Genomic DNA, 19,923 nt, shown 5'->3' on the forward strand with positions numbered 1-19,923 from the left:
AAACTAAAATACACATTCAAAAAATCTTAACACTACTATAAAAATTACAAACTATCTAATTACAAAAAATAAAAAAGACTAAATTACAAAAAATAACCAACACTTAATTACAAAAAATAACAAACAAAATTATCAAAAATAAAAAAGAATTACACCTAATCTAATAGCCCTATCAAAATAAAAAAGCCCATCCAAAATAAAAAAGCCCATCCAAAATAAAAAAAGCCCCTAGCCTACAATAAACTACCAATAGCCCTTAAAAGGGCCTTTTGTGGGGCATTGCCCCAAAATATATCAGCTCTTTTCCCTGAAAAAAAAATACAAAGACCCCCCCAACAGTAAAACCCACCACCCAACCAACCCCTTAAAATAAAAATCCTAATTCTAAAAAAAACCTAATCTACCCATTGCCCTGAAAAGGGCATTTATATGGGCATTGCCCTTAAAAGGGCATTTAGTTATTTTGCTACCCAAACCCTAATATAAAAAAAAAAACACCCAAAAAAACCTTTAAAAAAACACTAACCCCCGACGATCCACTTACAGTTTTTGAAGTCCCGCTTGAACGATCTTCATCCAAGCAATTCAAGATGACATCCCTTGCATTCCTATTGGCTGAAAATTTTGAATCAGCCAATAGGAATTATAGTTGCTAAAATCCTATTGGCTGTTCAAATCAGCCAATAGGATTTAAGCAGCTCTCATTCTATTGGATGATGAATCATCCAATAGAAGGAGAGCGGCTACCGTATGAAGAGGATGCTCCACTCTGGATGTCTTCAGGACCCGCTCCGCGCCGCCGGGATCAAGATAGAAGATGCCGTCTGGATCATGATAGAAGAGGCCGTCTGGATAAAGACTTCGCCGCCTGGATGAAGATAGAAGAGGCCGCCTGGATGAAGATCGTTCAAGCGGGACTTCAAAAACTGTAAGTGGATCGTCCGGGGTTAGTGTTTTTTTTTAGATTAGGGTTTGGGCAGCAAAAGAGCTAAATGCCCTTTTAAGGGCAATGCCCATACAAATGCCCTTTTCAGGGCAATGGGTAGGTTTTTTAGATAGTTTTTTTTTATTTTGTGGGTTTGTGGGGGGTGGGGGTTTGTTATGTTAGGGGGTTTTTGTAAAAAATGTTTCAGTTAAAAGAGCTGTTTAATTTAGGGCAATGCCCTACAAAAGGCCCTTTTAAGGGCTATTGGTAGTTTATTCTAGATTAGGTTTTTTATTTTGGGATGTCTTTTATTTAAATGGGTATTAGAATAGGCATAATTTTTATTATTTTATAATTGGTTTGTTATTTTATATTTTTATATATTTTTATTTTTAGATTAGGGTTTGGGCAGCAAAAGAGCTAAATGCCCTTTTAAGGGCAATGTCCAAACAAATGCCCTTTTCAGGGCAATGGGTAGATTAGGTTTTACTTTATTTTTATTTTGTGGGTTTGGGGGGTGAGGTTTGTATACTGTTATGGGGTGTTTGTTTTGTTTTGTAGCAAAAGAGCTGTTAACTTTAGGGCAATGCCCTATAAAAGGCCCTTTTAAGGGCCCGTGGTAGTTTATTATAGATAAGATTTTTTTTATTTTGGGGTGTTTTTTTATTTTTTTTAAAGGGTATTAGAATAGGAATATTTTTTTATTGTTTTGTGTAATTTCGTTTGTTATTTTTTGTAATTTTAGTGTTTCTTATTTTTTGTATTGTTAGGGTTTAGTGTAAGGTAGCTTAGGTTTTATTTCACAGGTAAGTTTGTATTTATTTTAACTAGGTAGTTAGTAAATAGTTAATAACTATTTACTAACTAGTTTACCTAGTTAAAATAAATTCCGATTATTCTATTTTATGACGGAATAATCTAGATTTTATTAAAGAGACAGAGACGAGTATTTTGCATAACCTTTCACTTTACTACTCAGACAGCATTTTCAAAGTAAAACATTTGAATATTAACAGAAACAATATGATAACAAAGAGTATATACTAGAGACCAATGAGAACAGTGGTCAGAGATAGCAATGACCAATCAGATGCATCATAGTAACCATATAGTGACCATAAAGTATCAAAACCTCCTCTTTTCTCACTGAAGCGAAGAAAACATAAACCATTTCGAAAAGATAAAAACAGGAACAGTCCACAAATAACAATTCATAGAAGAATCAGAAACTTTGATGAACCAAAATGTTGATTGAGGAAAAACATAATTCTCTTCCGGGATAAAACTGAGGAAAACTTGCTAGAAGAGACAGTAGAAGTTGATTGAAGGAAGTAGTTAGTTGAATCCAAAATTTTAGACGAACTCTTAAAATCCTGTAGAGGAAGGATTTGGAACTGAAAAATAAATAAAAAGTAATTAGAATAACATAAAGACTTAATTATATATACCTAGGGAAGGGAACATATTAAACAGTGGTGGGAAAATACTCGTCACTGTCTCTTTAATAAAATCTAGATTATTCCGTCATAAAATAGGATAATCGGAATTTTATTACAAGAACAGAGACTCCTATTTTGCAAGTTTAAAGCAAAATAACAAATATAAAATAACAAATAAATACTAACTGTTGAGGAATAGAATTAGTTGGTTTAAAATAAAATTGTCTGAAAGTTTTATAATCAGACCAATCTGCAGCATTTAAAATATCTTGTAAAGAAACAGATTTAGAAAAAGCTTTAGAAGCTGAAGCCCCTCGAATGGAATGTGAAGTAAAAACATTATCCACACCAGCTTCTGTCATCACAGATTTGACCCATCTACTAATAGTGGGTGAAGAAACTGGTAAGTGAGGAGAAACAAAAGAAATTAAAAGTTGTTTAGACGAGGAAGTTCTAAGATGAGCAGTTCTTGATTCATATTCTTTAAGACAAAGAACTATACATAGTTTTGGTTGCTCGAAGGAGTAGGGATAAAAAATAGTAGAAGAAAGAGTTTTAGTTCTACGTGTTAAAGTAAAAATTACGCCTTGAGAGGAAAACATCTTTGCATTATAATCAATGGCTCGAACATCTAAAACTCTTTTACAAGACAATAAACATAAAAGAGTTGCAAGTTTGAAAGAAAGTTGTTTTAATGATAATTTATCGTTCACTGGCCATTTTTGAAAAAGATATTACTAAGTTTACATACCAAAATGAAGAGTATTTAGAAGTAGGAGGTATTTTAAGACGAATAGATTTTAATAATCTGCAAATAGTAGGATTTTGACCAATAGGCAGATTATCTAAAATTTTATGACTAGCTGAAATGGCTGATCTAGCAACATTAATGGATCTATAAGCAAGACCATCAATAAAAAGAGAGGATAAATAATTGATTATTTCATTTAAAGGTGCTGAAACGGGATCCAAGTGTTTGTTACTGCACCAGCTAGACCACTTAGTCCAAGCGGAAAAATAACACTTTTTAGTTCCAGGGGCCCAAGAGTCTTGAAGGAGGAGTTTAGCGTGTTCCGAAAGTCCATTGCAAGACCAGGATCCCCTGAAATCATCCAAGCTACTAGCTGGAGGTTGCCTTGAAGCACTAAAGTGTGAAATTCTCCGTTTGGATCTGTAAGAAGATCTGGAATATTGAGAAGAAGAATTGGATGAGGAAAGACATTTCCAGAAGATTTGGGTACCAAACTTGATTCGGCCACAATGGAGTCATGATCAGAAGGGAAATCTGATGCCTCTTGACAAATAGAAGAGTTCGAAGGATCATTGAAAATGGAGGAAATGCATATGCTCCTTGAGGAGGCCATTGTTGGAGAAAAGCATCTATTGCTAGAGCTTCTAGATCTGGTTTCCAACTGTAGAAGGGAAGAATTTGATAATTCAACCTTGAGGCAAAAAGATCTATTACAAATGGACCTCTCATCTGAAGGATTTGTTGAAAGAGAGAAGGTTTCAACATCCAATTGCTGAAATCTGTGAGATACCTTGAGCCCCAATCTGCCATTTGATTGTTGAGACCAGGAAGATAGTCTGCTTGAATAGATATGTTTTGGGAAAAACAATAATGAATAAAGTCTTTGGTTAGAATAGATAACATTTTTGAAGTTGTCCCACCTAAATGATTTATATATCGCACAGCCAATATATTGTCCATTCGAAGAAGAACTGTAATAGGATGAGAATGTTTGATAAAACTTTTGATGGCAAATGCTCCTGCCAAAAGTTCCCGACAATTTATATGAAGATTTTTCTCCATAGTAGACCATTTTCCTCCCGAAATTTGGGAACCACATCTTGCTCCCCAGCCAGAGTTGCTTGCATCTGATTCTATAATTATGTCTGGTGAGCTTCCAAAAATGGCTTTGCCATTCCAGGCTTCTATGTTGATAAGCCACTAGTTTAATTCTTCTATAGCTTCTTCTGATAGGTAAATCATATGTTGATAGGAAAAACCTTTCCTGAGGTAAAAAATCTTTAACCTCTGCAGAGCTCTGTAATGTAGAGGAGCAGGAAAAATTGCCTGGATAGAAGAAGAAAGGAGGCCAATAATTCTGGCTAAAAGACGAAGTGGAAAGCATTTCTTGATAAGAGCATAAGAATTTTTTTGTATAAAGGAAGACATAAAGAGGCAGATATGGTATCTATATTGAAGCCTAAGAAAATCAGGTTCTGAGATGGAATTAAGGCAGATTTCTTGAAATTGATAATGAAGCCTAAATTTTGAAGTAAGGAAATAGTAAGAGAAAGATGATCCTGTAGGATAGAGGGAGAGTGATGGATAAGAAGAATATCGTCCAAGTAGATAATCAGACGAATTCCTCTTAGTCAAAGCCAAGCTATTACAGGTTTCAATATATTTGTAAAGACCCAAGGGGCACAAGAAAGACCAAAAGGAAGACATGTAAACTGCCATAAAGTGTCGTTCCAAAGGAATCTGAGATAGTTTCTGAATTTTAGATGAATTGAAATTGTAAGGTAGGCATCTTTGAGATCTAATCTTACTAGCCAGTCGTTGTTGTAAAGACAATCTCTGAGAAGATGAATTCCTTCCATCTTGAAATGATTGTAGACCAGAAAATAATTTAGATCTCTCAAGTTTATAACAGGACGGTAACTGCCTTCTTTCTTATGAACTAAAAACATATTGCTTATGAATGAATTTCTTGAATTGTGGGCAGGATCTACTGCATTTTTTGATATCAGATCTGAGATTTCTTTGTCTAAAAGAAACTGGTCTTTTTGACAAAATTTTATTGGATTGGGTAAGGAATTTTGAAAAGGGGTTTCTATGAATTCTAAATGAAGGCCTGAGACAGTCTGTAAAACCCATGGACCTGCAGATATCTTTTGCCATTCTAAAAGGAAAAAAGGTTAATCTGCCTCCTATTTTTTTGTAGGAAAAAAGGAATGGAAGAAGAGGTGATTGAACTTACCTTGGAAGGGTCTTCTGTTGATCCTGGATCTAAAACCCCTGGAAAATCTTTGTCTTGCACGTGACGGGAAGAAATTTTGGTGGGAGGTTGAGGGTGTAGCAGAGTTGTGGAAATGAGACCTTGATAAGGCTGAATAGTGGCTGGAAAAGCGGTCTCTTTGGGGTTGATTTTGGTAAAAAATCTTTCGTGTATTGTTTTTAATTTTGTTTAGAGAATTAAAGGTGTTAACATAAAGACTTAGCTGTTTGAGACCGGAGTCACTAAACAAAAGGCCATCAGCCTCAGGACCCATTTCTGTGGAGGCAAAGTCTGTGATCTTAGGGTCAATGCAACGTAAGACTAGTCTTCTACGTTGAGAAGCTAAGGAGGTATTAGCGTCTCCTAAAAAATAAACTGTTCTCTGTAACCATTCTCTTACAGTAATGGGATCCAATAAGTAATTCTCTGAAATGGCGTTCTCAGATAATTCAAATAATTTCGTAACAGGTCCCAGGGTATCTAAAAGTTTATCCTGACAGGATTTTAAGAATCTGTCAGGACCTGATCTAAGATTAGATCTTTTTGTTCCAATAAACTTTAAAAGATTCTGATCAATTTCTGGAGTCAAGTGTGTGTTATGAGGTAACTCTGGCCTAGGACACTCAGCTTTGAGAGTATTTTTGGTCTTTTTAGATAAGGGTCTGCTAATGTAAAAATCTATAAACTTAGAAACTCTCTTTGAGGGTCTCCATTGCGAGGATCTAGGATGGTGAAGGTCATTTGGGTCTGTATAGGGAAGACCTAAATTATCAACCAGAAAAGGTTTTTTATTTTTTAAAACTTTCTTTCTTTTCTTGGGTTTGGGGGAATCATCAGAGGAAGTTGAATATATATTTAATAAAGTAGTATTGGATTTATATGAATCAAATGATTAATTATCAGAATCAATATTTTTAATATCCATTTTAAAATTATCATCATTATTATTGTCTGAGGAATCAGAATCCACTCTAAATTTCCTTTTGCGAGAAATTTTATTTCTTTTAGGTACAATTATATCTGATTAAGCATCAGAACCAGATGGACTTTCACTTCTGCATTTATGTGCAGGTATGGAAATGTCAGAACAAAGCTGACGTGACATCTTTATTAGATGTCCTCTCTGATGAAATCTTTCCCTCAGAAATTAAATGTTTAGACTTGCTTGAAGCCTTTTTGTATACATGACTTTGAATCTCATTAAAATTACTGATAACAGACTGGAGTTGATCCATTTGTTGTTTTAGAGGTTCAAAAGAGTTATTAATTAATTTTGAACAAACTTTTCTGAAAGTTCTTTAGGGTCTTCAGACATTTTTTATCAAAATATGAGGAAAAACTAAAATCTAATAAATAACAGAATAATAAAAAATTGAAAAATTAATAAATTATTGTTGAATAAATTTACTAAAAGATGAAGTAAAATAATAAAACATAACAATAATAATATAACAAATAATACTAAAAAGGAACAATTTTTTTTTATGCATAAACAATTTTGAACTTAACTCCTGAGCAGCAAAGAGAAAAGAGGAGGTTTTGCTACTTTCTAGTCACTATATGGTTACTATGATGCATCTGATTGGTCATTGCTATCTCTGACCACTAAAGGACTGTTCTCATTGGTCTCTAGTATATACTCTTTGTTATCATATTTTTTCTGTTAATATTCAAATGTTTTACTTTGAAAATGCTGTCTGAGTAGTAAAGTGAAAGGTTATGCAAAATAGGAGTCTCTGTTCTTGTAATAAAATACACACTTACCTGTGAAATAAAAATAAAACCTAAGCTAGCTACAATATAACTAATAGTTATATTGTAGCTAGCTTAGGTTTTATTTCACAGGTAAGTATGTATTTAGTTTTAAATAGTAATTATTTAGTTAATAATTGTAAGTTTAATTTAGCTATATTTTAACCCCTTAAGGACAAGGCCATTTTTCAATTTCTTTCCCTTAAGGACCAGAGCTATTTTTACATTTCTGCGGTGTTTGTGTTTAGCTGTAATTTTCCTCTTACTCATTTACTGTACCCACACATATTATATACCGTTTTTCTCGCCATTAAATGGAATTTCTAATGATACCATTATTTTCATCATATCTTATAATTTACTATAAAAAAATTATAAAATATGAGGAAAAAATGGAAAAAAACACACTTTTTCTAACGTTGACCCCCAAAATCTGTTACACATCTACAACCAAAAAACAACCATGCTAAATAGTTTCTAAATTTTGTCCTGAGTTTAGAAATACTTAATGTTTACATGTTCTTTGCAAGTTATAGGGCCATAAATACAAGTAACACTTTGCTATTTCCAAACCACTTTTTTTCAAAATTAGCGCTAGTTACATTGGGACACTGATATCTTTCAGGAAACCCTGAATATCCTGTGACATGTATATATATTTTTTTTAGAAGACATCCCAAAGGATTGATATAGGCCCATTTTGGTAAATTTCATGCCACCATTTCACCGCCAAATGAGATCAAATAAAAAAAATTGTTCACTTTTTCACAATTTTTTTCACAAATTTTAGGTTTCTCACTGAAATTATTTGCAAACAACTTTTGCAATTATGGCATAAATGGTTGTAAACACTTCTCTGGGATCCCCTTTGTTCAGAAATAGCAGACATATATGGCTTTGGCGTTGCTTTTTGGTAATTAGAAGGCCGCTAAATGCCACTGCGCACCACACGTGTATTATGCCCAGCAGTGAAGGGGTTAATTAGGGAGCATGTAGGGAGCTTCTAGGGTTAATTTTAGCCTTAGTGTAGTGTAGTAGACATCCCCAAGTATTGATCTAGGCCCATCTTGGTATATTTCATGCCACCATTTCACCGCCAAATGCGATCAAATGAAAAAAACCGTTACATTTTTAACAATTTTAGGTTTCTCACTGAAATTATTTACAAACAGCTTGTGCAATTATGGCACAAATGGTTGTAAAAGCTTCTCTGTGATCCCCTTTGTTCAGAAATAGCAGACATATATGGCTTTGGCGTTGCTTCTTGGTAATTAGAAGGCCGCTAAATGCAGCTGCGCACCACATGTGTATTATGCCCAGCAGTGAAGGGGTTAATTAGGTAGCTTGTAGGGAGCGTGCATGGTTAATTTTGGCTTTAATGTAGAGATCAGCCTCCCACCTGACACATCACACCCTGATCCCTCCCAAACAGCTCTCTTCCCTCCCCCACCCCACAATTGCCCCCCCCAAACAGCTCTCTATCCCTCCCCCTCTACCTTATTGGTAGCCATCTTGGGTACTGGCAGCTGTCTGCCAGTATCCAGTTTACTAAAAAAAAGCTTTGTTTTAATTTCTATTTATTTTTTTCTGTAGTGTAGCTTCTCCCCCCCCCAAGATCAACCCCCACCCACTCCCAGATCCCTTAGATGCTTTTTTTTTATAAAATATTACCCCACTCTCTTACTTTTTTTTACATTTTCTGTAGTGTAACCGTTCCCACCCACTTCCACCCGTGCACGCGCCCGCCCCCTTGCACGCGCCCACCCCGACGATCCCGCCCCCCTCAACGTCATAGGGCCCATCGATGGCTGCCCACCCGCCTCCAACATAAGCTCCCACCCACCAACGATACCGGCCATCGATGTCCGGTGCAGAGAGGGCCACAGAGTGGCTCTCTCTGCATCGAATGGCCAAGGGGTGTTATTGCAGGATGCCTCAATGTTGAGGCATCACTGCAATAACCGGAAAGCGGTTGGAAGCGATCAGGATCGCTTCCAGCCGCTTTAAACCCCAATGTCATACAGGGTACGTCGCTGGTTTTTAAAGACCAGGTTGTGTGCGACGTACCCTGTACGACATGCGTCGTTAAAAGGTTAATTATGTTAAAGTTAGGGGGTGTTAGGGTTACGTTAAGGTTAGGGTTATGGTTAGGGTTATGTTAGGGTTAGGTTTAGGGGTTAATATAGTTTAATTTAGGTTGTTGCAATGTGGGGGGCTGGCAGTTTAGAGGTTAATACGTTTATTTAGTGGTAGTGATGTGGGAGGCCAGAGGTTTAGGGGTTATTAGCTTTATTTAGTTGCAGAGATGTCGGGGAGCGGCGGAATAGGGGTTAATAGATTTATTATAGTGTGGGCGATGTTGGGGTGCAGGGGAATAGGGGTTAATAACTTTAGTATAGTGCCGGCGATATCGGGAGCGGCAGATTAGGGGTTAATAGTTTTATTTAGGTGGCGCCGGCGATGTCGGTGGGGGGGCAGATTATGGGTGTTTAGACTTAGGGTTTATGTTAGGTTATTAGGTTTAAACAGTAGTTTTTTCCCCTATAGACATCAATGGGCTGCGTTACGGAACTTTTCTTTCCACAATCGCAGCTGTTAGACTTTTTTCTGACGCGCTCTCCCCATTGATATCTATGGGGAAAGCGTTCACGAGCACGTCAAAACAGCGCTTGAATTGTGTGCGGTATGAAGCTTAAAAACACCATATCGCATGCACAAGCCGGCTGTTTCAACTTGTAAAGGCTGCGCTATAGACGGTTAAATAATGCAACTTTTGTTGCGTTCGTTAATTTCCCTATACTGTGCATAACTCGTAATCTAGCTGATGGTGATTTGCCATTTTTTTTATAATACGGATATGAACTAAATATTTGCTGCATAACATGACAGGCTTTGAAATATTACATGGCAGGCAGCCAGTGGATAGCAGGAAACTAGGAATTGGTCAAGAACCAGTTTACCCTTGAAACAATATAAGGCACCTGTTCAAGCCTTGTAATATATGTAAGATAATGAGCTACTTTAAAAGGATTCTGGTCAGTACTTAATACTTTACCCTGCAAAATATTACTGTGAGACTCGACTATGATAGATTAGGGTTGTCGGCTGTCCTCAATATAAATGCTGTGCATGACTGATGGATGACCCAGGGTGTGGTAGGCAGAGTGGTGATTAAATCTCAGATCAGTCCTCTTGCCGCTCAGGCCAGTTATTTTAAGAAGTTTCATTTAGCCGGCGAGGCCTTTAAATAAATTTAACTTGAGACATGTTTATGTTGCTATGTAGTGTTCTTTATGTGAAAAAGAGACTCCTACTTTACAATACAAGGTCTAAAAAAATTCTAAAGATTTTGCGGGATTTCTCTCCATGCCGGCGAGGCTTTGAATATCAGACCCTTAGGGGTCAATTTATCAAGCTCTGTACGGAGCTTGATGCCCCGTGTTTCCGGCGAGCCTTCAGGTTTACCGGAAACTGAAGTTATGAAGCAGCTGTCTAAAGACCCGCTTCTCCATAACCTATCCGCCTGCTCTGAGGAGGCAGACAGAAATCAACCCGATCAGATACGATCGGGTTGATTGACACCCCCTGCTAGCGGCCTCGAATCTGCAGGGGACGGTATTCAAGAACTGCTGGTGCAATGATAAAATAAATGTATGCTGTCAGCATTTATCGATGTGCAGCGGACATGATACGCTACATTGTATCATGTCTGCTCGCACATTAGTAAATTGACCTCTTATTCATTTACACACCCACATAAAATCTCAGGTTAGACCCAGGTGGCCCTGCTGGCCCTCTAGAAGCCCCATGCCCATATCAGACCTCATATAACCCCTCTCAAAGTCTACCACCCATATTTGATCAGACACCTTGGCCTGCAGCCTCTCTGTCAGCCACATACATCAGATTAGGCTCCTAGCCCTGCAGCCTCTCTGTCAGCAATATACCCACATCAGATTAGGCTCCTTGCCGATGGAGACCCTCTGTTAGCCACACACCCACTTATAAATCAGATCAGACTCTTGGGCCTGCAGCCCCTTTGTTAACCACATATACCCAGCAGATCAGACTCTTGGCCCTGCAGCCCCTCTGTTAACCACATATACCCAGCAGATCAGACTCTTGGCCCTGCAGCCCCTCTGTTAACTACATATACCCAGCAGATCAGACTCTTGACCCTGTAGCCCCTCTGTTAACTACATATACCCAGCAGATCAGACTCTTGGCCCTGTAGCCCCTCTGTTAACTACATATACCCAGCAGATCAGACTCTTGGCCCTGCAGCCCCTCTGTTAACTACATATACCCAGCAGATCAGACTCTTGGCCCTGTAGCCCCTCTGTTAACTACATATACCCAGCAGATCAGACTCTTGGCCCTGTAGCCCCTCTGTTAACTACATATACCCAGCAGATCAGACTCTTGGCCCTGCAGCCCCTCTGTTAACTACATATACCCAGCAGATCAGACTCTTGGCCCTGTAGCCCCTCTGTTAACCACATATACCCAGCAGATCAGACTCTTGGCCCTGCAGCCCCTCTGTTAACTACATATACCCAGCAGATCAGACTCTTGGCCCTGCAGCCCCTCTGTTAACCACATATACCCAGCAGATCAGACTCTTGGCCCTGCAGCCCCTCAGTTAACTACATATACCCAGCAGATCAGACTCATAGCAACCCCTCTGTTAGGCATACATTTAACTTTAAATTTCCTTTCATGAGGGTATTCTGCACATACCTTAAATCATGTTATATTTTATTGTTATTTATGTGGGCTGTATCGCTCTCAGCTAGGCTATAATTACAATTGTTTTACTTTCAGAGACCTTTCGGACCTTTCCTTCGCTAAGGGAGCTGGATATATCCATGAACGGGATCAGAGGGATTCATGTAAAACCGGGAGATTTCCCTCATCTAGAAGTGAGTCTGACATATTACTGTAAGATCCTGGATCTGATTTATTTACTATGCTTTCTACGGATGTGCAAATGAATGCTGAAAATGGTCGCAGTCTGTGGCATTCCTCAACTTTTGTGCCATATTTATTAGAGTAAAAGTGCAATACACAAATATCTGGAGTTGTGCTAAATATTTGTGTGCTTCACTTTTACCATTATAAATCCAGCTCCAAATGAGCAAAATGCTGCAGACCACGGCCATTTGTTTCACTAATGAAATTGTGCACATCCCTATGCTTACTGTTTCTTTAGACACTATTATTACATGCACCTCAGTCTGTGCTTACACGAGCTGCTGTATAAACGTACAAAGGAAAATGTGATATATGGTGTAACCCTGCTATACTGCAGCTGGCATGTTATAACAAGTGCTCAGTGCCTGTTATCTTGTCTTCAACTACACAGGCTATTGAGCAACAAACAGTTATTCTTTTTTTAAAGGGACATAAAACCTCAGCATTATAATGAGTCTGCACAACTCTAGCATATTAATATAAATGAGTTGCTACTAAACAGCATTAAATTATTTATTTATTTTAACACCCTTGATTACAAGGTTGCTCAGTGGGTTGAGCAAGTAGGACTACTGGGCCGCTATTGCTTATTGCTATTCTATAAAGTAATACAGTATATCATACTGGTTACTTAAAACTATTACCTTGACATATGTGCTTATAGCGAAGATAGTTTAACTATTAATATGTTAGTAGAAATCAGTAATTAAAGGGACATTAAACAGCTGGACACAACTTTAACAGTATGGTTACTACTCACGATGTTTTTGTTTTTTAGCTCACTTCAAAGCCTACTCTTATTTTAATCCTTTTCAAGTGCTCCGTATTTTAATACAGTACTTAATGGCGGCCATCTTGGAGCTCACATATTCAAGTACCCTGTAACAGAAATGGTAAACACTGGCAAATCAGTGATGTTGCCAACTTTTTCAAAGCTGTATTGTGCACTTCAGGTAAGCACACACAATACAGAGCAGGAGGTTTAGATTTGTGCAGTTTTTATACACCGTTTAAAAACAACAAAACATATTGAAAAAAACGTAATGCAGTCACTGCAAAAATGTAAAGCCCCCAGTCTATATCTTGTATGCTAACCTGAAGTACAAAATACAGCTAACAATGTCACTGGCCTGTGAACACGCATACCTTTTGTCACAGAATGCAAGAATACCTAAATTCCAGGGTGGAAGCATTTAAAATTGTCATTTTGTTAGCAACATCTGCATTGGATTGAGTCCATGAGATTAATAGCTAATTTGATATTTTTCATAGCTGAGTACTTTTTATCTAAGGTCCTGGATCTGTCATACAACAATCTGTCTCCAAATGATATCTCACAGCTTGGTGTCCTCTCCAACCTCAAAGTGCTCCATCTAACGGGAAATGGACTTACTAATCTCCCCGCAGACATGAGTGTGTCACATGCGTAAGTAGATGTTGCCCTTTTCTATTGGGCACCTGATACACATGTCACTGAATGCATTTTATATTTTCTAGAGCATGTTATCTAGATAGCTAATTGGGCCCACAAATGTATCCATCTAATACCATTTTGAGGTTCTGCTTTGCGTTACAAACTGTCATTTATTAAACAAGTTAAAAGCTCAGAAAAGTCTATAATGAACGTATAAAAACGTTTTTTTTTTTGTTTTTTTTTTAAATGTTTTTATTGAGGCAATAAAATACATCAAAGTACAGACATAGTAGGTAGGGCAATATCTCAAACAGAATTACATAACATCAGATCCATCATTCAAACATAAATACAGTAGACAATAGTAGGAGCACAGTATTGACCCTAATGGAGCCCCATTTTATAACTTGATAGTAGGACAAACATGTGTCAACAAAGTAAAATAGATCCACTTATGGGACCTGGAAATTAGTACTTGTCTGAAGACAAAACTCACAGGGATAAAGATTCTCAATATTTAAACACTCTGGCGTCTTCAATATACTAGAGATCCACTCATGGGATCTGGTGGTAAGGGTCAATCTGAAGACATCTATAGAAATTCAAAGAGTCCTCATCATATGTTAGCTTGTTATTGTATATAGATTATAGGCAAACTTTGAGTGAAGTAAATAATCATACAAATAAAGTACAAAACAACACTATCAAAATTACTCTACTAAATGATATCAGTGATGTACCAGAACTGATCACAGTTGCCACTATAAGGAAAGATTGACATTCATACTGAACATTAATAGGAACTTGAACATTAATGAAACTATAGTTCCAAAACTCTTTGATTAACCAAAATACAATAAACAAAGGAGAATTTCCTATATTGGGGCCCGAAGAGCCTTTTCACATGTATGCAGGGGAAAACATAGGTTTAGGACTTCGGACTGGGTAGAGACTGCTCAACTCTACCAGAAGAGAGTGCAGAGGAGAAGGTATTCGTCCCTACCGCACAAGAATGGTGGGGGGCGGGAGATAGTCCAGCAATAAGTTACTCTAACTTTGCTGGATAGGATACTCAACAGTTATATAAGTACTAATATTGTAGATAGGGTTGTAGAGAGGTTTCAGGTACAGCCAACAAAACAGTTACTCACATTTTTACATTACATTAGATAAATAGCTGCTTCTAAAGAGCATAGACAGGAAGTAACCTCTTAAGAGCCATAAGATTCAGAACTCAGTGTATAATGCCACTTTAAGAGATCTACATACATATACACATACACACAGTTTTCTGGAGGAGCACATGGATAGTGTAACTAAATAGGTGTTTATCTCTTCGCATATTAGGAGGAGCTAGTATGATTCTATATACCTGGTCTCCCAATTATAGTCTCAAACAGCATTTCTAAAGCAGGCACTCACATTTTTACATTACATTAGATAAATAGCTGCTCCTAAAGAGCACAAACAGGGAGTAACCTCTTAAGAGCCACAAGATTCAGAACCCAGTGTATAATGACACTTGAGAGAATCTACATACATATACATATATACACAGTTTTCTGGAAGAACACATGAATAGTGAAAATAAATATTCAAATATTTTCGGTACAGAATTAGCAATGAACTAGTTTAAGCACATATTGTACATACACATATCCAACTTTTTCAAGCCGTCATAAAGTATCGTCTGACACATTGTGGGTAGTGATACTAGCGTACTGACAAGCAAATGTATGCAAGATATGCTGGCTCAACAAGACGTTACAGCTCTAAATCTAAGGCTCAACCTATCCCCTGCCTAAATCTCTTATGTGCAGGGGGGTAACAATAGTTCTGGTTATGTCTCTGGTGCTGAGGTTCCCCGTAGGGGGACAGCCGCTCATACTCCCCAGGTTGCAAGTCCAATGTAAGCAGCAGTCTTAAGGGGACAGTTGCATAGATCAAATAGCCGGCGCTAACAAGCGCAGCTACCCCAACAGTTTTTGCCATAAGTCTCTGAGGTTTCCCTTGATCCGACCATTTTGTGGACCTGAGATGCTCTGCTTGTTGATCAGACCCTGCCGTAGCTGAATCTCTGCCAGCCCTGTGTGTTAGGGAGATCGCCTTGTTGCGGGCTTGTCCCATGTGCTCTCCAGACTGACCGGTCGGCCGTTCGCCTCCTGCTACAACATTGTGGGGGAAAGCGATTGCTCCAGAATGGGAGACTGCTTCTGCAGAGCCACAACTCTCAACGTGTGCTCCTTCTGAGGAGTTGCAGTTCCTAATTATTGACTCTATGCGGCTCTCCAATCTGGCGTAATGATCCCTTAATAGATTCTCCAGAGCCTCCCATGTCACTCCAATTATACCTTCCATACTTGTTGCTCAGTGCTCGTATGCGATCTGCAGCGGAGTAGCATAGGAATGTAGCTGAAGAGTTCCCCTTTAGGCTCTGCAGGTGACCGCTTAACCCAGGTGGCGGGGAGGGCTGGGCATTAATCCCCAACACACAGGGCTCTGTTTTGTATCTTAGGCTCGCCAGATCTAGGTTTGCCTACTAGTTGGAATACCTTAGTTTAGCTCCAGTGCTTATCCCTGGGTTATTTACGGCAACTAATCACTTCTGTAGTTGTGCTGTGTTAGCCGCATGGCTAGGCAAGATGGCGCCGATCAGCCTGAGTGTTGCATTCACTCCTTTCCTCTGTATCGCTCCTCAGAGTTCCTCCTAAGTGCTGTCAGCTCCACACCCGATAGCAGCAAGTCTACAGTGCAAGCTCTAATCTAGTGCGGTTGCTGACATTAGGATTTTTGGTCATTTTTCACCTTTTTCCCTGTGTCAGTGTACGGAGCTCATCACTTACACCTCCATCTCTGTGTGCTGCGTAGCTCCGCCCCCCATAAAAACGTTTTTTGTGTTTTGAAAATTTATTAGAAAGGGAAATGAAAATACACTATGTGGACAAAAGTATGCGGACACCCCAACTAATTATTGAGTTCAGCCGTTTCAGCCACACCCTTTACTAACATGTGCATAAAATTTAGCATATACTCATGAAATCTCCATAGACAAACATCAGCAGTTCAATGGTTCATACTGAAGCACTGAGTGACTTTAAACATGGCAATGTCATAGGATATCAATCAAAGTTTAAGACAAACTTAAACAAAAAGGGGATGCCGGATGCAATTCAATACTGACACGCCAATGTGACTACCCACAATATATTCTCCTATATGTATCTCATGTAGCTCTTCAGACATTCATCTGGATTAAAATTCTTTACTTTTTTATGCAGCTAGAAGCAGGATAAGAGTTCTCAGTGTCTCAGCTCACTGACTCCCGGTTTGAGGTAAATTACCCACTGCTTCTCCACATGTAGAAATGATGAATGATGCTCTTGCACTTTTTCTAAAGATTAAAAACAAAATTTATTAATAACAGACAACATTGCTAAGCATATAACCCTCATACAGACTATCAGAACCGAAACGCGTTTCTCAGCTATAAACTCCATATTAATGCCCATGGATTTGGAATGCGATGTCCAATAAGCTCTTATATGTATGATGGTCATGTGTGCACATACTTTTGGCCATATAGTGTATTTCTAAAAGAGGTTCCTTTGAAGAACAGTGCTTCTTTAGTGAGTTGGAGGCTACTTTTTAATTTGCTGGGGTAATCTACTTGTGCATGTGCTGAATATTAACAATTAAACAGCTTTTAGTTTACTTTTACTCCACTTAAGAAAGATTTTTAAATACTACTCTTTCATATGGATGGTAGATTTTTTGTTTTATCAAATGTCCCTTCAAGGATTTTGAATGTGTGCATGTGAGTGATGAATGTTTTAATGTAATGAAATGATTTCCATAGTTGTATAAAATACTCATGTTCTTTACTGTTATACTTTCAGGCAATATCCAGATGTTTTGTTGTTTCCGTCTTTGGAAATTCTGATGCTTGATGACAACAGGCTGTCTCATGCTTCAGTCTTTGTGAGCTTGGCCAATCTGAAAAGGTAAAACTTAACAAAATATTATGTTCTCTAAGACAAAATGTAAACTGCTTTACACATATTGTTGTGGACCTAGGGGTCGACCTAGAAGTTACGCCCGTATATTTCTGCCGTCGCCCGTAGTTTTTTGGGCTATAGGCAGGTATACCAAACCAGCGCAGTTTGGTATCCAATATGCAGTGTAAGGACTTACGTGGCGAAAATGGAGAAAACTTACTCCATTTTCACCTCGCCACAAAAAGCAGCCGTAAGAAGCCTTACGCTGACTATTGGAGCCCCGTAACTCCTTAAACTAGCTAGAAAATAAACCTAACACCTAACGCATGCGCAATGTCTATCTACCTGTCACCCGCGATCTGCTAAATAAAACCTAACACCTAACGCATGCGCAATGTCTATCTACCTGTCACCCGCGATCTGCTAAATAAAACCTAACACCTAAGGCATGCGCAATGTCTATCTACCTGTCACCCGCGATCTGCTAAATAAAACCTAACACCTAACGCATGCGCAATGTCTATCTACCTGTCAACCGCGATCCCCCCCCCCCCCCCCGAAATCCCTAATAAAGTTATTAACCCCTAAACCGCCGCTCCCGGACCCCACCGCCATCTACATAAACTAACCCCCTACTGTGAGCCCCTAAAACCGCCGCAATCTACTTTATCTATCCCCTAATCTGACCCCTAAAACCGCCGCCACCTATATAAAAATTATTAACCCCTAATCTAATCCCCCTATACCGCCGCCACCTATATTAATATTATTAACCCCTAATTTAATCTACCTACCCCGCCGCCAGCTATATTATCTATATTAACCCTAAGTATATTATAGTTAATATAGTTATTACATTATATATATTAACTATATTAACCCTAATTATATTAGGGTTAATATAGTTAATATAGTTACTATAGTATTTATATATTAACTATATTAACTCTATCTAACCCTAACACCCCTAACTAAATTTATATTAAATTAATCTAATTCATATTATAAACTAAAATATTCCTATTTAAATCTAAATACTTACCTATAAAATAAACCCTAAGATAGCTACAATATAATTAATAATTACATTGTAGCTATGTTAGGGTTAATATTTATTTTACAGGTAAATTGTTAATTATTTTAACTAGGTCTAATAGCTATTAAATAGTTATTAACTATTTAATAGCTACCTAGTTAAAATAATTACCCAATTACCTGTAAAATAAATCCTAACCTAAGTTACAAATACACCTACACTATCAAGAAATTAAATAAACTACAAATATCTATCTAAAAATACAATTAAATTAACTAAACTAAATTACACAAAAAAACGAACACTAAATTACAAAAAATAAAAAAAAATTACAAGATTTTTAACCCCTTAATGACCACAGCACTTTTCCATTTTCTGTCCGTTTGGGACCAAGGCTATTTTTACATTTTTGCGGTGTTTGTGTTTAGCTGTAATTTTCCTCTTACTCATTTACTGTACCCACACATATTATATACCGTTTTTCTCGCCATTAAATGGACTTTCCAAAGATACCATTATTTTCATCATATCTTATAATTTATTATAAAAAAATTATAAAATATGAGAAAAAAATGGAAAAAAACACACTTTTTCTAACTTTGACCCCCAAAATCTGTTACACATCTACAACCACTAAAAAACACCCATGCTAAATATTTTCTAAATTTTGTCCTGATTTTAGAAATACCCAATGTTTACACGTTCTTTGCTTTTTTTGCAAGTTATAGAGCCATAAATACAAGTAGCACTTTGCTATTTCCAAACCATTTTATTCAAGATTAGCGCTAGTTACATTGGGACACTGATATCTTTCAGGAATCCCTGAATATCCCTTGACATGTATATATTTTTTTTTTTTAGAAGACATCCCAAAGTATTGATCTAGGCCAATTTTGGTATATTTCATGCCACCATTTCACCGCCAAATGCGATCAAATACAAAAAATTGTTCACTTTTTCACAAACTTTCGGTTTCTCACTGAAATTATTTACAAACAGCTTGTGCATATATGGCATAAATGGTTGTAAATTTTTCTCTGGGATCCCCTTTTTTCAGAAATAGCAGACATATATGGCTTTGGCATTGCTTTTTGGTAATTAGAAAGCCGCTAAATGCCGCTGCGCACCACACGTGTATTATGCCCAGCAGTGCAGGGGTTAATTAGGAAGCTTGTAGGGAGGTTGTAGGGTTAATTTTAGCTTTAGTCTAGTGTAGCAGACAACCCAAAGTATTGATCTAGGCCCATTTCGGTATATTGCATGCCCCCATTTCACCGCCAAATGCGATCAAATAAAAAAAAAGTTCCCTTTTTCACAAACTTTTTGTTTCTCACTGAAATTATTTACAAACAGCTTGTGCAATTATGGCATAAATGGTTG

The 19,923-nt window shown here is 37.6% G+C and overlaps 1 protein-coding gene across 1 annotated transcript in view; it reads left to right on the forward strand.

Moving 5' to 3' along the window:
• The window catches only part of XRRA1 (X-ray radiation resistance associated 1), a 201,862-nt gene that overhangs the window by 49,208 nt on the left and 132,731 nt on the right, over positions 1 to 19,923 (forward strand). The window contains exons 6-8 of the mRNA XM_053708752.1: positions 11,949 to 12,046; positions 13,391 to 13,524; positions 17,409 to 17,513. Of these exons, the coding sequence (XP_053564727.1) occupies positions 11,949 to 12,046; positions 13,391 to 13,524; positions 17,409 to 17,513 (337 nt within the window). The remainder of the gene's footprint in view (positions 1 to 11,948; positions 12,047 to 13,390; positions 13,525 to 17,408; positions 17,514 to 19,923) is intronic.

This window comes from Bombina bombina, chromosome 3 (genome assembly GCF_027579735.1).
Source record: "Bombina bombina isolate aBomBom1 chromosome 3, aBomBom1.pri, whole genome shotgun sequence".
In the NCBI taxonomy this organism is placed as follows: Eukaryota; Metazoa; Chordata; class Amphibia; order Anura; family Bombinatoridae; genus Bombina; species Bombina bombina.